The sequence below is a fragment of the Amblyraja radiata genome, chromosome 18, assembly GCF_010909765.2.
Source record: "Amblyraja radiata isolate CabotCenter1 chromosome 18, sAmbRad1.1.pri, whole genome shotgun sequence".
NCBI lineage: Eukaryota > Metazoa > Chordata > Chondrichthyes > Rajiformes > Rajidae > Amblyraja > Amblyraja radiata.
In genome coordinates, this window is record NC_045973.1 from 40014558 (window position 1) to 40036006 (window position 21449).

The following is a 21449-nucleotide window of genomic DNA, read 5'->3' on the forward strand; positions in this document are numbered from 1 at the left end:
GCATTTTGTAGATGGTACACACAAAAGTTACTGTGTGCTGGTGGTGAAGAAAATGAATACTTAGGGCAGTTAATGCGATGCCATTCAAGTGAGCTGTTTTATCCTGGATCAACATAGAACTGTACTGCCAAAGAACAAGACCTATGACCCACAATATCTGTGCCGAACATGATGTCAAGATCAACTCTTATCTGCCTGCACATGATCTATATCCCTCTATTCCCTACATATCTATACGCCGATCCAAGTCTCTTAAACGCCACCTTCAGCAGCATGTTCCACGCACTCACCACCCTCTGTGTAAAAACTAATGTCCCACACTTAGCTCTTTCGCCTTAAACCTATGCCTTCTAGTATTTGATTTCTCCATCCTGGGAAAAAGGTTCTGACTGTCCACCCTACCTTAGGTTCCGGAAAAACAATCCAAGTCTATCCAACCTCTCCCTGGTAGCCTAATGCTCCCTAATCCTGGCATCATTCTGGTAACCCTCCTCTGCATCTTTTCCAAAGTCTCCACATCCTTCCTATAATGGGCTGACCAGAACCGCACGCAGTAATTCAAATGCTGCCAAACCTATAAAGTTGCATCGCGACTGCCTGACTCTAAGACACCTATGGAAGCAACCACGTGCCTTCTTTGTGTTGCCACTTTAAGGGATTTAGGGACGAGAATCGTTGCAGCTACACTGATTGAGGCAAGTAGAGAGAATTCCACCATGCTCTGCTTTGAAGCTAGTTGAGCGTGGATCTGTTGGGGTATCAGCAGGACAGTCGCCTGCCACAGGATATCTTCCTCTGGCTTGTACCTTCAGTCATGCTGCTTATACAGTTATTCCAGTTGAATTTCTAGTCAACATTGACCCGGGGGATATTGATGGCAGCAAATTTGGTGTTAGTCATGACATTGAATGGCAACATTTGATGATTTGACTTTATTCTGTTGGAGATGGTCATTACCTTGCCCTTCTGTGACACGCCACATATCTATCAATGTCTGAAAGTTGTCTATGTCTCGCTCTGCGCATGCACGGATGGGCTGCTTCACTTGCTGAGATTATGCAACTTACCATAGCTTGTCTTCTTCCGTATTCTGACCTATGATTGAAGGAAGATCACTGAAGAAATCATTGGGTCTTGGACACTGGCCCAAGGAACTCATGAGGTATGTCCTGAGCTGGACTGACTGACCTCTGACAACAACAATGATCTTCCTTTGTTTGAGTTATTACTCCTACAGAGGGATTAGAGTCTTTGGTGCCGTTTAACTTTATTTTTCCCGTGGAGTCTTGATACCAGGCTTGGTCAAATGCTGCCTCGATATCAAGTTCGGTCATTTTACTTTGTCTCTGGAATTCAGCTTAGGTGCCCATATTTGGACCCAGTCTGGAATGAGATTGGAATGGAACCGAATATCCAGGCAAAATTAAAAATGGGCATCAATGAATTGGTTATTGTTGAGGAAGTGCCACCTGATAGCATGATTAATGACCTTGTCCTTTACTCCGCATATGGTTGAGAATGGACAGATTACATGGTAATTACAGACACCTCGCATTTTACGGGGGGTTACGTTCTTGTAAAGCAGGGTGTAATTTCAAAAACTCATAAATTAAACATGTAAGTAACTACGCTGCCAGGTGTAAAATTGAGCGCGTTATTCTTAAAATACGAGCGCGTAAACCGGCTTTGGAATTAAATGAATAAGCGCATAAATCAAGCACGTGTAAAACTGTAATCAGATTGAATTCATCTGTTTTTTTGTGAACAGGACATATGGTCAATGTTCCACGTAGTCAGATGGTTACTGGCGTTGGTGTTGTACCAGTACTGGAGGATTGATTTTGGCTGGAAATGTGGCTAGTTCACTACCATCGTCAACCATAAAGGGAGGACTGCAGTGCCTCCACATAAAATAAATTCTGTACCCTTATCACTTCTGCTGTTTCCAAATAGTGTTCAAGGTCGGTCATAATTAAGGAAAGCGCACTTGTCCATATTTGACCTGTTGCTGTGACACCTCATGCGTTTTAGCATCAATGTTGTGGAGGAGTCCAAGAATTACTCCCTTACACGTGTGCTCCACTAATTTGTCACCTCTGCTCGATCTGTCCTGCTGATGCGATTAGACCTGTTCATTAGACTTATTTGCACAAACTACCCCCTTTCTTACACCACTTCCCCATGCTACTGCAGGTGATACAACACTTGTCCTTTAATCTCTTTCATTTCATCTCTTCTCTCATCTCCACTTCCCTATCCTGGGAGCCAAGCAGTCTTTCCAAGTGAGGCAGTGATTCACTTTCAGTTCTTTAAACCTAGTGTACCACATTTGGCATTGACATTGTGGTCTCCGCTACTCTGAAGAAACCAAACGCAGATGGCAGATCGCTTTCCAGAGCATCTACGTTCAGTCCGCAGGGCCAGCCCTGACCATCCCTTTGCCTGCCATTTTAGTACCCTATCCCCAAATTCTCACCTATTAAATCTGTGGCCTCCTGTGCTGTCAAATGAGGCCCAACATAAATTTGAGGATAGACACAAAATGCCAGAGTAAAAGCGGGACAGGCAGCATCTCACGAGAGGAGAAATGGGTGACGTTTCGGGTCGAGACCTTTCTTCAAGCTTGAGGAATAGCAACACCTCTTCATCTGGGTACATTGCAGTCTTCTGACTCAGTATCGAATTCTACCACATTGGCAACTGACTTCTCAACCTGTATCTGTTTCCATCTATGATATTAGCCATTATTTTCCCATTGTTTTTTTTTCTCTCTTGGAAATGGAAAACATTCTGGACATGTCTTCCTTCTGAAGATAGACACAAAAACTGGAGTAACTCAGTGGGTCAGGCAGCGTCTCTGGAGAAAAAGGAATAGGTGATGTGTCAGGTCGAGACCCTTCTTCAGACTGATAGTCAGGGGAAATGGAAACGAGAGATACAGACGGTGATATTTTAAGTATATGGAACAAATAAAGGAAAGATATGCCAAAAGTAACGATGATCAAGTAAACTGTCCATTGTTGGCTGTGGGCTAAGTGTTAACGATTTATACAGACAATGAAACTCACCAGGACGACAGTGAAACTACTAAGGTGGGGGTGGGACTGAGAGAGAAGGGATGCAAGGGTTACAAATTTAGAGAAGTCAACATTCATACCGCTGAGCTGTAAGCTGCCCAAGCGAAATACGAGGTGTTGTTCCTGCAATTTGCATTTGGCCTCATTCTGACAATGGAGGAGGCCCAGGACAGAAAGGTCAGTATGAGAATGCAAAAGGGAGTTAGAGTGTTTGGCAACCGGGAGATCAGGTAGGTGCAGGCGTACTGAATGAAGGGGTTCAGCAAATCGATCGCCAATTCTGCGTTTGGTCTCGCCGATGTATAAGAGTCCACAGCTGGAACAACGGATACAGTAGATGAGGTTGTAGGAGGTGCCAGTGAACCTCCGCCTAACCTGTGAAAGGACTGTCGGAATCCTGGACAGAGTCAAGGGAGGAGGTATCGGGACAGGTGTTGCATCTCCTGTGGTTGCGGGGAAGGTACCTGGGGAGGGGTGGTTTGAGTGTGAAGGTACGAGTTAACCAGGGAGTTGCGGAGGGAACGGTCTCTGCGGAAAACGGAAAGGGATGGAGATGGGAAGATGTGGCTAGTGGTGGGATCCCGTTGGAGGTGGCGGAAATGTCAAAGGATTATGTGTTGTATGTGACGGCTGATGGGGTGGAAGGTAAGGACTAAGGGGGGGGACTCTTGTCTCTGTTGCGACTAGGGGGAGGGGGAGCAAGGGTGGATCTTCGAGGTACCGAAGAGAGTCGTGTGAGGGCCTCATCTACGATGGTAGAGGGGAACCCCATTCCCTAAAGAATGAGGACATCTTGGATGTGTATTCCGTCTGTACAATTTGCAACTCCCACATTCTTTTGCCTATGTTCTCATTCCATTAACTGCTCCCATTCACTCATTGATCAAGTAACCCTGCTTGAAGCTTATCCTGGATTCACCGCATCAGTGACATCACCATCCCACATCCTCAGCATCTTGCAGCTCGCTTGGGCCACCACATCATATTTCGCTTGGGCAACTTACAACCCAGCGGTATGAACGTTGATTTCTCTAACTTCAAGTACCCTGCATCCCACTGCATCCCACCACCCCCCCACCTCTCTCACCCTAGTCGTTCTACTAGTTCCACTGTTCACATATTTGTATCCTTTCGTTATCACCTCTTCCCTAGCCAACAAAGGCCATTATAGGCTCCAACCTTGCTTGGTCATCTGTTGCAGGCTCTACTTTCTTCTGGTCTTTACTTATCTGTAGTTCCTTCCACTCGACACTCAGTCTGAAGAAGTGTCCAGACGCAAAACGCCACTCATCCTTTTCCTCCAGAGATGCTGCCTGACCCGCTGAGTTATTCCAGCACATTGTGTCGATCTTCAGTATAAACCAGAATCTGTAGATCCTTTCTATGCACCCCTTGACGCGTGTGTCCTTTTTCAGTTTGATCAAAGGGTCTCCGATATGTAACATTAACTCTACCCACAGTTGCAACTAGTCCTGCTGAGTTATTTACAGAATTTTCTGTTTTTGTTTTAGAATTGTTTAAGGATTGTGATGGTATATGAAGCATTGTCTCCCAGCTGTAATCTCTGGGCTTTGACCATATTCCGTTGTTACTGGGCAAGTAGTCTGTGGAATAGTTCAATTTTATACCAGTCTCCACGTTTGTCATGAGGACTTCACAAAGCCAACTGGGCTGGGAGCAAATGGTGTCCAAGTTTTCCTCCTAATATGTCGGCTTCTAATTCCCATTAAAATGATGCCAAGGTTGGGAGACAATTTCCCAGCAACTGGTTTCAGACAGTGGACATTTTGATACAATAGCACAAGACATTGGTACGACCGCTCGGAGCAAAGGAAAAATGCCATAAACAGGAGAGGGTGCAGAGAAGATTTACAAAAATGTTACGAGGGCCACAGGGCCTGAGATTATGGGAGGAGTTGGCTAGAACTTTATTCCATGGACCACACGAGGCTGAGGGGTGAACTTATAGAAGGGAAAAACTCATGAGGAGAATAGATGAATGGCTGAATGCACAGTCAACACTAGCTCATCTTGTTACTAATCCATCACATGCTCAATATCTGGTTAACACAATGGCATGCAAGGGGAGTTAATACAACGAGTATCGTACAGTGCAAACACAAACATCCCTTCATGGGTACTTGTGCTTGTCAGACTGGCACAAATTGCAAACCAAACTAAAAAAAATACAACAACAAAAATATATACAGTGGATAAGAATATACTATGAATACATCTTATATTCACAGGAAACAGCCAAGCGCAATATGTTATCAGTGACCACTCTTCATATCAAGCAATTCTCCAAATTTCCTAAGTGCTAAACTTCATAATCTTCATAATCCGGGTCCTAGTGGGAATTCAAAGGGACTGGAAGTCATTCCAGTCCCTTTGTCCATTTATAGCTGATCAGGAAGTCAAATGTTAGGTCCTTCTTTACCTGCGACGTGAGATTTGTCAAATTGAGCTGCCAAATAATGCAGCATCTGCCTCCATATTGTGAGCTTCCTAACGCTACTGCCAGTAGACTCAATTAAATGAAACCACTGCAACTTATCACAAGCAAATGTTTATCAGAACTGCAAACCTACAGTTTCCATCTAGATTTGACTTTAGTGTTACAGTTCTGTTGATTAAACCCAAATTATGTGCCAAATTCAAATTAACATCAGCATATCCAGATTTCTGTTGTGTCATATGTATAAGTAGGTAGAATTAAATAATAAAGGTGACAGCCATGTAAAAGAAAATTATTTACAAGCTAATTAGTTCATTTAATTTATTGTCCCGTGTACTGAGGTTCGGTGAAAAATCTTTGCTACGTGCCAACCAGTCATCGGCAAGACAATACACGAATACATGAATATACAGACACTGTGACATCATATGTCAGCTTTTGTGAGGACAGTTGAATTCCCACTAGGACCCGGATCTGGTTCAACAACGACAAGCCCTGGTTTACAGCAGAACTCAGACAGCTCCGCCAGTCTAAAGATGAGGCCTATAGGAGTGGGGATGTAGACCTCTACAGGCAGGCCAAGTACAAGCTGAGAAGAGGAATCAGAGCTGCCAAGGAAAGGTACTCTAAGAAGTTGGGGGTAGACGAAAAAGCTGGAGAAACGTATCGGGTGAGGCAGCATCTATGGTGCGAAGGAAACAGGCAACGTTTCGGGTCAAGACCCTTCCTCAGACTCAGCAGTTGAGGCGCCAGTTCTCAGCTAATGACTCTTCTTCAGTTTGGAAGTGTTTGCAAGAAATCACCAGCTACACGAGGAAAAACCCGCTTCCTTGGACAATCGTCAGCTGACCAACGACCTGCACGAGTTCCACTGCAGGTTCGATAAACAGAAACATAACCCTGGTACCCCCTCCCCAATCACCACTTCACACCTACTTACACAGCATGACTCCAGTCTGCAAAGACTGGGCCCTTCCCCCCCTCTCCTCCCCAATCACCACTTATCACCCACTCACAGCCTGACTCCAGTCTGCAAAGGTACACAAAAATGCTGGAGAAACTCAGCGGGTGCAGCAGCATCTATGGAGGGAAGGAAATAGGCGACGTTTCGGGCCGAAACCCTTCTTCAGGCCTGAAATGTCGCCTATTTCCTTCGCTCCATAGATGCTGCTGCACCCGCTGAGTTTCTCCAGAATTTTGTGTACCTTCGATCTTCCAGCATCTGCAGTTCCTTCTTGAACACTCCAGTCTGCAAAGACTGGGCCCTCGTCCACTACCCACCCCCTCCTTGCTGTACAACATCAGTCTGGCCACTTCTCCATCACTAACAATAGAAATAGAGGAGGTGGAGAGGCTATTCAGAAGACAGAAAAGCCAGAAATCTCCAGGACCGGACAATGTTTCCCCCTCTGCCCTCAAGTTCTCCAGGACCGGACAATGTTTCCCTCTCTGCCCTCAGACATTTTCAACCAGTCCCTGCAAACCTCGACTGTCCCTGCCTGCTTCAAAGTCTCCACCATTGTCCCTGTACCCAAAAACACAAGGATTACTGGTCTTAATGACTACAGGCCTGTCACACTGACCTCTGTAGTCTTGAAGACTCTTGAAAGACTTGTGCTGGCCAAGCTGAAAAATATCACAAACCCCCTGCTGTCTGCAGTTTGCATACCGGGCCAATAGGTCTGTGGATGACGCAGTTAACCTCGCCCTGCACTTCATCCTACAGCACCTAGACCACCTGGGGAGCTATGCAAGGATATTGTTTGTTGATTTTAGCTGCATTCAACACCATTGTGCCAGAGCTACTACACATCCAAACTCTCCAAGTTGACTGTGCCTGAACCCCTCTGTCGGTGGATCACCAACTTCCCGACAGACAGGAAGCAGCATGTGAGGCTGGGAAAGCACCTCAGACCCGCTGACCCTCAACATAGGAGCACCGCAAGGCTGCGTACCCCTCCCCTCTCCTTTCTCTACACCAACGACTGCACCTCCACAGATCCCTCTGTTAAGCTTCTCAAGTTTACGGATGACACAACCGTGATTGGACTGATTGCAGGATGGGGAGGAATCTGCCTACGGACAGGAAGTGACACAGCTCGCGTCCTGGTGCCATTGCAACAACCTGGAGCTCAATGCTCTTAAGACAGTGCAATTGATTGTAGACTTTAGGAGAACTCCCCCTCCCCTCACCCCACTCACCATCAACAACACCACAGTCACATCTGCGTAGTCTTTTAAGTTCCTTGGAACCAACATCTCCAAGGACCTTAAATGGGGGGGCTACCATCGACTCCACAGTCAAAAAGGCCCAACAGAGGATGTACTTCCTGAGGCAGCTGAGGAAACACAATCTGCCAAAGGCACCGATGGTCCAATTCTACATGGCCATCGTAGAGTCTGTCCTCACCTTCTCCATCATGGTCTGGTTTGGCTCAGCCACCAAGCACATCATCCGGAGGCTGCAGCGAATCGTTTGATCAGCTGAGAAGGTTGTTTGCTACGACCTTCCCCCCATCGACGAACTGTACACTGCAAGGGCCAGGAAGCGAGCGGGTAAGATCACCTCTGACCCCTCTCACCCTGGCCACAAACTCCTTGAAGCACTTCCCTCTGAAAGGTGACTGCGGACTGTCAAAGCTGCCACAGACAGACATAAAAACAGCTTTTTTCCACCAGCAGTAGCTCCACTCACAATCAGAATCAGAATCAGAATCACACTTTATTCACCAAGTATGTTTTGCAACATACGAGGAATTTCATTGGCCGGGTCAGTCATACAATTAAAAGCAACGGATCAGTCAAAAACACATTTTAACATGAACATCCACCACAGTAACTCCTACACATTCCACACTGTGATGGAAGAGGAAATAAAGTTCAAGTCCTTCCCTTAGTTCTTCCTCGGTCGTGGGCCTTAACCTCCCGTTGACGGGACGATCTTGACTCCTGTAGCCGGCGGCATTCAGGCCTTCCGCGTCGAGGCGATCAACTCCCGCGTCGGGGGGATATCAGCTCCCCCGCGCCGGGCAATCGAACCTCGTGTGGGCGCTGGTCGAACCTTCCGCGACGTTGGAGCTTCCCGACTAGCCTCTCCCGACAGCGAGCTTTTGATGGTAAGTCCGCGATGGTTGCGGTGGGAGCAATCCCAGGCAAGGGGTCAGCTCCAATGTTAAGTCCGCGCCCAGCGATAGGGCTCAAAGACAGTCCGAGGAGGCCTCCAGCTCCAGCGATGGAAGCCCGCAAAGCGCCCGGAGAATGTGATCCAAAAATTAATCACATCTCCGGCAAGGTAAGAACCTGAAAAAGTTTCCCCCAATCCCCTCACCCTCATAAAACAAGCCGAAGAACATTACACAAACTTTGAACACACTAAATAATAACAAAAAGAATGAAAAAACGAACAGACTGCCGACAAGGCAGCCATCGCCCCGGCGCCCCTGGTGGTAAATAACCAACCTTTTGCCTCCTTTTGCTCTGTTATTTCAATTAATTCACATGTTTAAACTATGTTTTATTCTTAATGTTTGTTTTATACTTAATTGTTTACTGTATGTCGTGTTGTTACTTACGAGCGGAGCACCAAGGCAAATTCCTTGTATGTGTACATACTTGGCCAATAAACGTATTCATTGTCATCATCTTGTCCCATGTACCGAGGTTCGGTGAAAAATCTTTGCTGCGTGCAAACCAGTCATCAGCAGGACAATACACGATTATAAGTGAGACATTCATTCACAGTGTATAAACACATGATAAAGGGAACAATGTGAATAATGTTTAGTGTAAGATAATGCCAGTAAAGTCCAATCAAAGATAGTCAGAGGATCTCCAATGAGGTAGATAGTAGTTCAGAACTGCTCTCTAGTTGTGGCAGGATGGTTCAGTTGCCTAATAACAGCTGGGAAGAAACTGTCCCTGAATGTGGAGGTGTGCATTTTCACACTTCTATACCTTATCTGTGCCACTTGGTGCCATTGTCTTAGTTAATTTTGTTTTATTAAGTTGTGTATGTGTGTGGGTGGGGTGGGAGAAACATGCTTTGGTCTCTTCCTTCGGGGGGATGCGACTTTTTCTTCGGTCGTATTCCCCGTCTCCGGCTGCGCTGAGGCCTAATGGCGGAGCTGGCGGCACCGAAGCTGTAGCAGCAGCGGCAGCGGAGACCTGACTCGGCACCGAAGCTGTGGCGGCGGCAGCGGGGACCCGGCTCGGCCCTGGAGCTGTGGCGGCGGCAGCGGCAGCGGCAGCAGCGGAGACCTGACTCGGCACCGAAGCTGTGGCGGCGGCAGCGGCAGCGGCGGCGGAGGAGACCTGACTCGGCACCGAAGTTGTGGCGGCGGCAGCGGCGGCAGCGGGGACCCGGCTCGGCCCTGGAGCTGTGGCGGCGGCAGCAGCGGCGGCGGGGACCCGGCTCGGCCCTGGAGTTGTAGCGGGGGCGGCGGCAGCAGCGGAGACCCGGCTCGGCACCGAAGCTGTGGTGGCGGCAGCGGCAGCGGTGGCGGCGGGGACCCGACTCGGCCCTGGAGTTGCGGCGGAGGCAGCAACAGCAGCGGAGTTTGAACCGTCGCCTCGGCGCAGAGGGAGAACAAAGAGGGAAGAGACAGAGAATTTAAGATTTTTGCCTTCCACCACAGTGAGGAGGTGTTTGGTGAACTCACTGTGGTGGATGTTAAATTTGTGTTGATTGTGTGTTTTTGCCATTTTTTAAATTATATGTATGACTGCAGGGAAACAAAATTTCGTTCAGACCGAAAGGTCTGAATGACAATAAACCGAATCTAATCTAATCTAATCTAATCTAATAAGCACAAATATTTATACACAACATGATTTTGCTATTGCACATAGAATTCTCGCTGGAAAACTGAGCTCTCGGCATCATATACTGGTGTCGGGAGAATTTGAGTATTAGGATTGAGGCATTTTGTTCTCTTTCTATGAAATTCTGTTGTGATGGTTTTCTGCTGGTCACGTGTTCACTGTAATTACTGCTGATGAGTTAAAGGGCCTGTCCCACTTACATGTCCATGGCACGCAAATTACGCGACCTCGTCGTCGCGTTGAGGTGCATGGGCATCGTGTGGCCACGCGGGGCCGGTCCCACTGAGAAGCGCGGAGGGGTATATAGTTGTGCACGAGATCACGCGGCGCTCCGAAATTTTTGTAGCGAACGAAATCTTTGTGCGCTAACGGCCTGTCGCGGTACTGATAGCCACAGTGGGACAGGCCCAAGACACTGGCGCGACGCAACGTCTCACCGCCAACAGCAGCAGAAGCTGGCAAACGATCGCCGAGCTCGGCCTGGGGCTCACGGCCATTGCGGATCCGGATCCGCCCCCACTTCTACTCCCAGAGCGGGGCCAAGAAAATTGAAGATAGACACAAAATGCACAAGTAACTCAGACTGAAGAAGAGTCTCGACCCAAAACATCACCCATTGCTTCTTTCCAGAGATGCTGCCTGACCCGCTGAGTTACTCCAGCATTTTGTGTCCATCTTCAAATGATGTCACGCGCTCCAGACGGCTGTGCGGGCGCATGAAATCGCGCGCGAACTTCGCGGGACCGTCGCGCCTCTACAAGACCACGAGGTCGCGTAATTAGCGTGCCAAAGACACGCAAGTGGGACAGGGGCTTTACATTCACTTTCCAACTAGTAATTTGCAATTGGGTGCAATTTGGGCGTTTGGGTGGAGACATGTACAAATGAATTTCCATGAACAGACCTTAGTTATATTGATGTTTCTCTTTTTCCAAGGGAGAGAGTTAAGATCAGTCATTTGCATTGTAATGGATGTGACATCAATGTTGAAAAGGGAAGGTAAAAATAAACTTTTATCCCCTCGCAGCAGGGGAATTTAGCACAGCTCCAAGTTTTGGTGGAGAATGATAAAGTCCACAAGCAAGTTTACAAACATGAACAAACCAGTAGCAACTCTGCCCTGAAGTAAAATAATTTTCTTACCATTATTGTTCCACCCGTCTGTGTCCTGAATGGTCTTAGTACTTTTCGTTGGATGATAAAATTAGGCAGGAAAGCCACAGGCATTATCTCAGTAATAGTGGCAACTATGAATGACCACTGCAGAAAAAAGGATATATGGAATATTAGATGCTATTATTACAATCAGGTAAATATTCTATCATAAAAAAGGAACATTGGATCCAAGGTCAAAATGGATGAAAAGCAATTCTAATGTTTTTAGAATCACTGCCAGAAATCTGTTTTATTGCCATTCTTAAATTCCATTTGCTTAATATTACACAATTGTTACACAAATTATGTTTCAATTACAGCATTACGAAGCATTTCACAACTAACTAATTAATTAATTAATCAAAATTAATAGGTAATACTGGTGAATAAAAACAAGTTTGAGTTTCCATTTAGATGAAATGCACACTAAACCCAAGATACTTAATTAAATATATCTACTGTAGATTTGTATCACGGTTTTAACTATTAAAGCCACTGTATTTTCTACTATTCCACACACCTGTACAATTTAAAGAAACAAAATGAAGCATAAAGCTGAGGTCATTTTTCCAATACATTGCAATAGTAACGTTAACATTTCCGATTGACTCCATGATGGCATGTTCTCACCACCATTTGGTTTGAAAACTGCTACAAAAAATACCTATTCTTTGTCGTCTTCACTTCCAGAAGGCAAAGCTAGTTTTTATTTTGCATAATAAATAAACAAGTTTACTTAGCCACATACATTGGCAACTTTAAATCTCACTTGATCCATTGTTGGCAGTTAATACTATCACATCACCTTGACGAAACACAGCAAACCTTTGAATAAAGCAGGCAAACTTGCACCACTATAATCGTAGTTTAATGGTAGCTCCCATTGGTATGGCAAAATAATTAGGAAATAGTGGTGTGGGCAACAAGCTGCCATTTGCACAGCAAAGCTTTTCTGGGACTCACTGTGATGCCCTACAATAGTCCTATCTGACGCTAAACACCAATGCCCCTACGTTCCTGTTAAAACCATTATTAGTGTCCACCTCTGCCATTTGGACTGTATAAGAATGGTGTTGGTGAGCTGGCTGCAGCATGCGTTATACCGGGGAAATTAAAAAATTAATGAGAACTTCAAGTCGTAAAGGACACTTATTTGTTAAGTGGTTAATTAATTCAACAACATTCATATTTAATACAAAATAATGAAATTGTATGTGCAAATGGCAACACACACTGCCAATTAAGGTACTGGTCCGACTAAAGCCTTTTCAAATGACTAATAGTGGTAATTTTAACACCTACCAATTGCTATGTACACTCGCAGAAATCATAAGATTCAAAATGAGTTTGCAATAGATTTCTAAAAAGGTGTCTACCGGGTACTATTTCAGATCAGCTGCTGGCAGTTAATCCATCACCAGCACTTTTAAAATCTCTTATGCTGTACCAATTAATTTTGGCTGAACACCCAGATAAATCATTTAACATATCAACATATCCAAAGTGAAGCATATCCAAACTGGAGATTGATAGCTTTAGTTTATGCTTTAGTTTAATTTATAGATACAGCGCGGAACAGGCCCTGTGGCCCACCAAATCCGCACCGACCAGCTATCCCCACACATTAACACTATCCTACACACATACACACACAAGGGACAATTTTACATTTATACCAAGCCAATTAACCTACAAACCTGTATGCCTTTGGAGTGTGGGAGGAAATAGAATAAAGGGGATTTTCCTATAAAGGTCATTATAGGAATAAAGGTCATTTAAGACTGAGGTGAGAAAAAACTTTTTCACCCAGAGAGTTGTGAATTTATGGAATTCCCTGCCACAGAGGGCAGTGGAGGCCAAGTCACTGGATGGATTTAAGAGAGAGTTAGATAGAGCTCTAGGGGCTAGTGGAGTTAAGGGATATGGGGAGAAGGCAGGCACAGGTTATTGATAGGGAATGATTAGCCATGATCACAATGAATGGCGGTGCTGGCTCAAAGGGCCGAATGGCCTCCTCTGCACCTAGTTTCTATGAAACCGAAGATCTCAGAGAAAACCCATACAAGTCACGGGGAGAACGCACAAACTCTGTACAAACAAGCACCGTAGTCAGGATCGAACCCGAGTCTCTAGCGCTGTAAGGCAGCAACTCTACCGCTGTGCCACTGCGCTGCCCTAAAACTAGCTATTGCAATGAAGATATTTGCATTGCATTGGCTGCACTGCTTCAAGAACTTGATTTCCAAAGCTTTTAAAGGACTTGGCATGAAGCAACTAAAGGAAGAGGATGCACACCAGACTAACCTATTAACTTCTACCCAAAATATGTCAGATTGGAAAAATCCAGTCCAATATTTACATGTACACAATTTTCATGCTCTGGAATACATTTGAACCCAAAATAAAAGATTGTTTTCTTCACTGGCCAATATCTCCATAAAACTGAGGTACAAGTTATTGGATAACAGGACAGATAGATCATCTGGAGAAGGGTCTCGACCCGAAACATCACCTATTCCTTTTCTCCAGAGATGCTGCCTGACCCGCTAATTTACTCCAACATTTGGGTCTATCTCCAGGATAGATAGATCTTTGTTTTAAATGAGAGAGGAGAAAGAAACCCTACCAACAGCAGATATATTTTCTTTTAAAGCAATGGAATGGGTGACTTTGTTAAATTATATTATTCAAAAACTATGTCAAGAACAAGTTTCCCTTTCCACTTTAAGGTCCATATGTTTTTCTTTTTCTGTGGATATTATACCCTACTGCAATGAATCCAGCATAAATTATAAATCAAAATATCTGCTATGCTACTGATTATTTTCACATTATATGAGATTTAGACTGTGGAATGTTATAATTTTCCTATTCATATACAGATGAAAATTCTGCCTTTAATGTTTATGAACATAAAACATACACAAGCAGTAAGCACAGTCAGCATGCCAAAAAAAATTAACAAGAACACCTTGGAATACAACACAGAGGGCCAGATTTCCCTGCCCCTTCACACGTGGATACGATTTCTTTAGAAAGAAAAACGATGCACATTGCAATGGCAAAACAACTGGCAATGTGGTTGCTGTTATCGTACATTTTCTTTTAAAAATTAGGAAATAAACTCTCATGCCCATTGCACCCTTTATAAAGGGTCTGCTTTTCCCATGTGCATAAACTAATCTAAAAAAAATGCAAAATAGCCATGCATTTGCCATGACTATTGGGACCAAAAAAATCAATGAAAAGCCTGCAATGTTAACTTTTACTTGCTGATAAAATGCAAAATAATTGCACTTCAACAATGATTAATTCCTTTCTACAGAGTTTCCAAATGTCCATTTAAGATTAACTTGGGTACAGTTTGAATTTGATCAGAAAACTCAGACATTAAGATCAATCACATGTACCTAATGAGGGTAAAACGCCAATTTTGTACTTCCTGTGCAAGGGTAGAGAACTGGGCCCATTCTACTTAACAGAACAGTGAACTTCATCTGTATTAAGGTTGCATTTTTCTTTAATTTTGAACCACGAAAAATGTTAATGCAAAAAAGTTTAATCTTAATCACTACTAATCACCGCAGGCAAAAGAAATGTTATGCACAAGATCACAATCTTGGACTAGCTTTCAAGTTTGAGTCACTTTTACAAGCATGGAAGCAGCAGAAGCACAAGATTGACTGGGATACCTCTTGTGAGCCTTCCAAGAAATGGTTCTGTGTGCAGCAAGAAAAGAGAATACATTCACAGAATTTAAACTGGCAAATCCATTCTACGTTCCAGGACAATAGATTTAATAAAAATAAACATCATGTTGAAAAATATGTCCACCATGCAAAGAGAGCAAGGATCGCAGCAAATTATTCAACATACAAATGAGTGGTATATATGTACTTCCATAGACAGCATTCAACACCAGGAATTCAGAAAGAAATGGCTTTGGAAGCATTTGTTAAAAATAATATATTTCACTGAATAAGCCATGTTATTCCTCATCATAATTATTTACATCGGATGTTATTAAAATACAACTTCAAAGTTACATGAAACAATATGATAACTACAATATATCCACTAATAGAAAGCACTTCATAAAAAATAGTCTTCCATAGCCGAAGCAAAAATCCTTCTTTACTAATAAAAGGGAACTGCCATCATTGTTTGAAATGTCAGAGGTACAAGAATTGGTATTTACTGAATTTACAAATGATAGGCATGTGTCTGTGATCTCAAAGCATGAAAAATGATGAAAAAGGTCTGACAGCTTGTTATTCAAAAAAAAGGCATCCCATCCTGTACCTTGTTTATGTTTCACTCCAGCTAGGAAAGGTTTATTTGTTAAAATATGTTCATAAATTATAGGAGTAGAATTAGGTCATTTGGCCCATAATATCTACTCCACAATTCAATCATGGCTATTCTATCTCTCCGCCCATTCCCAAGAGTCAAGAGTATTTTATCGTCATATGTCCCATACGTCAATGAAATTGTTACTTGCAGCAACACAACAGGATATGTAAACATAGTACACTGTAAACAATATAATAAACGAGAGGAAACAAAAGTTCAGTGTGTGTATATATATATATATATACACACACACACACTCACAAATACACATATAATATATATACACACACACACACACACACTCACAAATACACATATGTACACACACAAAAAAACAATAATAGTCCCTGCCTTCTCCCTATAACACCTGACATGGAAAACCTCTGACATGTGGAAACAACATTTTACTTTGTATACATTCTCTGCCAAATGCATTCTGTTGAGGGCTCTGTTATTCAAACTAGTCCAGGGATGAAATTGCAGAGCTAGCAGACACCCCAGCTCCACTGAAAGGAGTAGTGCACAGATTAGAGATGTGCTTTAAATGAGCTATCCTTTCTGTATCGATCAAGCTGCCAGAGGAGGTAGTTGAGGCTGGGACTATCCCATCGTTTCAGAAACAGTTAGACAGGTACATGGATAGGACAGGTTTGGAGTGATATGGACCAAGCACAGGCAAGTGGGACAAGTGTAGCTGGGACATTGTTGGCCGGTGTGGGCGAGTTGGGCCGAAGGGCCTGTTTCCACACGGTATCACTCTACGACTATGTATCACGTTGCTGAATGCTTCCACACTAATTCCTGTCAATCATTGTCACCCCCTCCCCCCACACACAGTAAGCAAGCCTGGACTCAAAGTAAATGCTAAATATAAATCAGCATCTCCTGATGTTTTAAGATAACATTTCCAGCACAACAAAACTCTCTAATAATCAAGAAAACAAAACTTCCAAAGATACTGGTATGGAATTTCAACTAGGCTGCACTGCAATGTACATAAAACAAAAACAATTAAAGTGGTACAAAAGTTTATGGAATTTCAAATGAAAATTGCATAACTTTGTGTTTGCAACAATTTTCCAATCCCCATATTTAACTGCCTAATACCACCATTAAACATTCTAAAATATAAAAAAATTGTTAAGATTTATTTAAAACTGTGTTTAAAACGCTACCTAATGTGCTCCATATCCCATCTCACATTTGATGATGTACAAATAAATGTCATTGCACACCATGAAAAAGCAGAATCATTAATACCTGGAGCAATTATTTCAGCTACAGCAGAACCTAGATGCCTCAAACATTTGATCTATGATTTGTATTTCTCTAAGGCTAAACTGTTTACCATCACACTGCCATATCTTTGCATAATCATTGTTTATATCAAACATAACTGCTAAGAAAACAATTTGCAATCAAAAGTAATTTTATCCTAATTACATAATTAAAGCAAAGATTTGGCAGCGTGGTGTTTGAATTCATTGCGTAACATTTTAATGTGCCAGGAATGTGTCTGAAGAAGGGTCTCGGCCCGAAACATCACCCATTCCTTCTCTCCAGAGATGCTGCCTGTCCCGGTGAGTTACTGCAGCATTTTGTGTCTATCTTCGATTTTAATGTGCCATGTAGGTCAATAAATCCCAAATATAGTTGCCAGGTCTTTATTAAATTTCCTAATCTTAGACATAACAGAGAGCGGCCAGTGGCCTTTGCTTCTCTCGGGAAGTTGAATGCAGAGGCAGTGCTTACACCAGGTTACTATCTAAGGGTTTCTGTTATACATGTTATACATGTTAAGGATCTACATGTTATACATGTTAAGGATCTACCTCGGCACCAAATCCCCCCACAACCCCCCCCCCCCCCTCTCCCATATCAACACGTTTGTCAGCTATAAAAACCTGGATGCAACATAACTTCCTCAAACTCTACAGCGATAAAACAGAATTCCTCCTCATAGGCTCCAAATCCACACTCAGCAAAATCAATAACCCCACTCTCACCATTGACGGCACCACTGTCTCCCCATCTCCCCAGGCCCGCAACCTTGGCGTGATCTTTGATTCCACCCTCTCCCTTGAGCCTCACATCCGCCATGTCATTAAAACCTCCTTCTTTCACCTCCGCAACATCGCCAAAATCAGACCCTCTCACACCTCCCGCTACTGAAAGACTCATCCATGCCTTCATCTCCTCCCGACTGGACTACTGCAACTCACTTCTCCTTGGCATCAGCTCCACCTACATCAACCGACTCCAACTGGTCCAGAACGCAGCCGCCCGACTCATCACCCACACCAAATCCTGGCATCACATCACTCCAGTCCTCAAACAACTTCACTGGCTTCCCATCTCCCACCGGATCACCTACAAAATCCTGGTCCTCACCTACAAAGTCCTCCACCATTTGTCCCCCCCATATCTCACTGACCTCCTCTCCCCCTACCAACCCTCACGGTCCCTCAGATCCCTCAGATCCACATTAGCCGGTCTCCTCTCCATCCACAAGTCCAACCTCCGCAGTTTTGGGGACAGAGCCTTCTCCAGGGCAGCTCCCAGGCTCTGGAACTCCCTCCCCCAACTGATCCGCTATTCCGTGTCCCTTACCATCTTCCAGTCCCGCCTCAAGACCCATCTCTTCACCTCTGCCTATCCTTAGTCCCACGTCCCCCTCCCTTTTCATCTGTGCTTGAATTGCCTCATATTGTGTTTTGAATTGAATTCTGTCTTTAATTTGTGTACTAGTCATGTCCCTACTATTTATTTCATTCCGCTTACATGTTTTTCCTCTACTTGCTAAATTTTTGTAAGGTGTCCTTGAGACTCTTGAAAGGCGCCCATAAATAAAATTTATTATTATTATTATTAAGGGACTCAGAACCCTTGCTAAAAGAAACAGTGAAACGAATCCCCAGTAAATCTTCATTTGACACTTTAGCGTCCACTTTGACAATAAAAATGAAATCCTTACATCAAAAGGGACTGAATTGTAAACAGTGAAGTATAACAGTGGGATGGAGAATGGTTACAGCATGAAAAGGAAGGCAATCAGATTGTAACCAGCTCAGCACAATGCAAGTGCGATACAGCTCATCCAACTACCTCCTTAGCCCTCCAATTGTTATTCCTTTCCATTTATCCAGCTCCTAAAATAGACACAAAATGCTGGAGTAACTCAGTGGGACAGGCAGCATCTCTGGAGAGAAGGGATTATACCATTCCCGCTGAGTTACTCCAGCATTTTGTGTCTGTCTTCGGTGTAAACCAGCATCTGAATTGATGATTGATTCAATGATTGAATCTGCCTTCACTACTCTCCCTTGCAACACATTTCACACCCCAACCAATTACTCGTCAATCAAAATTTCTTGTGTTACTTTTGACATTCATCATCTTTCAACGCCTCCTGGTTCTTGACTCATCTCCCAGCAGGAATTAGTTCTCTCTGTCTGCTGATCAAGATCTCTCATAAACCTCTCTGGATCTCCCCTTAGTCATTTCTGTTCCAAGGAGAACACCCAGCTTCTCCATTAAAATCCCTCTTCTCTGGAATTGACAGAATTAAATTGAAAGATACAGCCTTTGTAATTATAGATAACCTTTTTCACTATCCATTATACCACCAATTTTAATTTTACCCACCAACGCACTAATCATTCCAGCTACATTCACACCCCAATTGTTAATGTAAATACTGTAATGAACAACAGTAGGCACAGAACAATCCCTATGGCACACCATCACGTTTTCTGCCATGAATTTTAGCTGCCTCCTTTCTGCACATTCCACCAGCCTATCTATTTTAAACCTCTTCACTGTGTTTCAAAGTTTTGTGTCATCTGCAGATTTATATACCTACCTCGAATTCATTGATATACAGTAATACCTCGATTAGTACTCTCGATACATTCCTAGAAAATGGAGAGCTAAACAAAGCAAGAACTCTACAGGGTCATTATAACAGCATAAATGTAGATGCGATTCTGGTAAATTTAACTTGAAATATAGACAGTACTATATATTATCTTGTAGATGTAGAGTATGATTATATATAAAGTTTAATATAATAATATATCCTTAATAATCTATGTACAGTGCAGAATATTAAACTGTATAATGAATAGCATAAACTTGAAGAATCTCAAATATAAATGCAACAATGACAGCAGCAGTGGGAAGGCGAGCAGCAGAGGCAACATCTCACATGAGGGTCCAGACTATGATTCCTCCTCGTGTTTTGGCTGCTTCTTGAAGAATACGTCTAGGGTTTCCTGCCTTTCTTGAGTCTTCTCTTATGAACCCATTCTCGTAGGGAAGTCTGGATCTTGTCCTGAACACTATTTTACCTTGCCGCTTGTCTTGTTTCATGCAAGGCTGCTTTAATTTTATTGATGACCTTCATGATGGGGTAGCTTTTCTAAAATTCCCTGATTTATCTTGGCCATCTGTCTCCTCAACAGGTGGTCAGCAGATGCAGCAAAAGGCAGTCGGCTCTGAAATTAGAAATGATCCCGATCCATTGGCTGCAGTAAAGAAGTTATGTTCAGTGGAAGATTAACCACATCGGCAGGAATGCTGCTCCGTAGACCATCGAGATTCTTGCGGTATTAGGGGCATAATCGATCAGCAACAATGCTCGAAGTGTGAGGATATTTTCCTCACAATATCACTTCGCTGCTTGGCAAAAGTGTGACACAAACCACCGTGTGAAAGTATCTATTGTCACCAGGCCTGCCCGTTTGATTTCCAAATCACAAGCAGATGTATATTTTATAATCCTCTTATTACTCATTGTGTTTCTGAGTATCTCTATCTTCTTCTTGTAGGTGTCTGAAGATGCTCCTTCCTTTGTCCATGATAATCAGTTGGCTTAATGGCATGTTGTGTTGTGTTTGGTCATCCACCCAAATCTTCCATTTTCTTAGATGCGTTTTCAGCTCTTGATGTTATAGTTGCAGTATAGATCCAGGTGAAAATTGTACAGATAATATAATAAATTCTGAAAGACAACCGGAATGTTTGCACAACATAATCATGTCCGAGCTTGAACTGAGGACTGAGAGGAACCGCTGACCTGATGTGAGCGCACACGTAATATGTTCTGTTCGGCTACGCGAATGTAAACAATGACACGCACTCTTGGCGGGTTGTTCGAATTTGTAAACTGTGACCCCTTTTACGGAATTTTGGGGGGGGAAAAAATAAATAAAGGATCAAAAAGTGAAGCAGAGTTATGTGGGGTTGAGCTAAGCGGGGTTTTACAGAATCAATGGCAGTGGTCCCAATTCCCAGCCCTTGAAAACACCTCTCCAGTCCAAACAAAAAGTGTACACTATTTCCTGTCCCTTTCGTAAATTTCTGTCTATGTTGACATTGTTTCTACTCCATTATTATCAATCTTGAATACAAACCGATTAAGCAGCACAATGTCAAATAATGTTTGAAAGTCCGTAAGCATAACACCACAGGAACCACATTCCCCTCATCAATCTACTTTGTGACGTCATCAAAGATGTCTATCAAGTTAGCTAAACACAGGTGACCTTAAACAAAATCATGCTGGCTTTCCCTAATCAATCTTT

At 43.5% G+C, this 21449-nt stretch overlaps 1 protein-coding gene across 3 annotated transcripts in view; it reads right to left on the reverse strand.

The window, feature by feature from the left end:
* hdac11 (histone deacetylase 11) overlaps positions 1–21449 on the reverse strand; it is a 114690-nt gene that overhangs the window by 80530 nt on the left and 12711 nt on the right. For all 3 annotated transcript variants that reach the window (XM_033037202.1, XM_033037200.1, XM_033037201.1), the window contains one exon: positions 11500–11616. In XM_033037202.1, coding sequence (XP_032893093.1) covers positions 11500–11616 — 117 coding nt within the window. The remainder of the gene's footprint in view (positions 1–11499; positions 11617–21449) is intronic.